The sequence below is a fragment of the Ipomoea nil genome, unplaced genomic scaffold (assembly GCF_001879475.1).
Source record: "Ipomoea nil cultivar Tokyo-kokei standard unplaced genomic scaffold, Asagao_1.1 scaffold0605, whole genome shotgun sequence".
Taxonomy (NCBI): Eukaryota; Viridiplantae; Streptophyta; class Magnoliopsida; order Solanales; family Convolvulaceae; genus Ipomoea; species Ipomoea nil.
In genome coordinates, this window is record NW_017617033.1 from 1 (window position 1) to 1,416 (window position 1,416).

Consider the following 1,416-nt stretch of genomic DNA (forward strand, 5'->3'; position numbering starts at 1 on the left):
CCGAGTCTAATGTTCCTGAGAGTGAGAATGATCAAAATGAAGAAGTGGAGTTGATTCGAGGTAAGCGGTTCTCTAAATAGAAGATGAGAAAATTAAAGAAGCCGTTTATAAGTACATAGCGGTACGTAATTTGGGTGAGGAAGGTTTGGAGATGGTTTTAAAAGTAGATCTCACCCTGAAGTAAGAAACTGTTGGAAGGAAATAGGAGCTGCCCTACCAAATAGGCCTTACGTTGCAGTCTATTATCGTGCTCAAATACTATTCCGAAGATCTGAAACCCGTCAATGGACTGAAGAAGAAAAAGCTTTGGTACTGCGGCACCATAAATTACACGGGAATGACTGGAAATCACTTGCTGAAGAACTTGGCAGACACAGGTTTCACGTGAAGGATACATGGCGCAGAATAAAATTACCTAACGTAAAGAGAGGACACTGGTCTCAGGATGAGTACCAGAGCTTATTTGATTTAGTCAACACTGATCTGCAAGTGAGGATCTTTGAAGACAAGAAATCCAAGCATGGCATGCTAAGGGATAACATCTGTTGGACAGCAATTAGTGATAAATTGTCCACACGTAATGGTCCAAATTGTTGTCTGAAGTGGTACAATAAGTTAACATCACCTATGGTAGCTGAAGGTATATGGTCCGACTCTGATGATTATCGCCTAATTGGTGCACTTTATAACTTGGATGAAACCTGCATAGAAAATGTGGACTGGGATAATCTTGTGGAACATAGGTCCGGAGAAATATGTCTGAAGCGCTGGAGGCAAATGGTTCTTCACATAGGGAACCATGGAACAAACCCTTTTCGGAACAAGTTGAAGTCCTAGCCAAAAGATACTGTCCCTCCTTAATTGAAGTAAGGGAGACCTGGGATAGCAAGCCTCTTGTACCATGATGATGTGAAATGCATGCAAAGTTATTTACCATGAAAAGTCTGGGAAAAATTGAACCATTTGTGGCTGATATCAAATTTTCATATTCACTCTGGGATTTAAGCAATTTTGAAGTGACACATAACTGTAGTTTCTTATTGTCATGTTGACTATGTAAGATCAAAGTGGCTTTTGTTTAAAGTTGTAATCTCTGAAATCTGAATTATGTTTTTTTTTTTTTTTTTGTTTTTTGTTTTTTTTGTTTTTTTGTTTTTTTTTTCATTATGTGTTGTTTGGAAAGCAGTATGGATGGTGATTAATGGTCTTCAGTTGTAACCTACAACTTAAACTTTTCCAGTTCTATATTCTTCTCTGCTTGAAGCATGGTTGATTTTGGTGGCCTTCTTTAATTTGATGTATCTATGTAGATACTGTATAGTGATTAAATATGTACTCCATCCTGCTTTACCTGGTTCTCTGCATATCTTAGATTTTATTCAACCTATTCATAATTCATTTCTGCAATATCTAATT

At 37.4% G+C, this 1,416-nt stretch overlaps 1 protein-coding gene across 1 annotated transcript; it reads left to right on the forward strand.

The window, feature by feature from the left end:
• Positions 1-8: 8 nt before the first annotated feature.
• On the forward strand, positions 9-1,124 carry LOC109174311 (cyclin-D-binding Myb-like transcription factor 1; the record flags this gene model as incomplete). The annotated part of the gene is given in 4 exon segments (XM_019323549.1): positions 9-75; positions 78-158; positions 161-799; positions 802-1,124. Coding segments are annotated over 4 exon segments (891 nt in total), but the record flags the coding sequence as incomplete, so codon positions are not given.
• Positions 1,125-1,416: the final 292 nt, after the last annotated feature.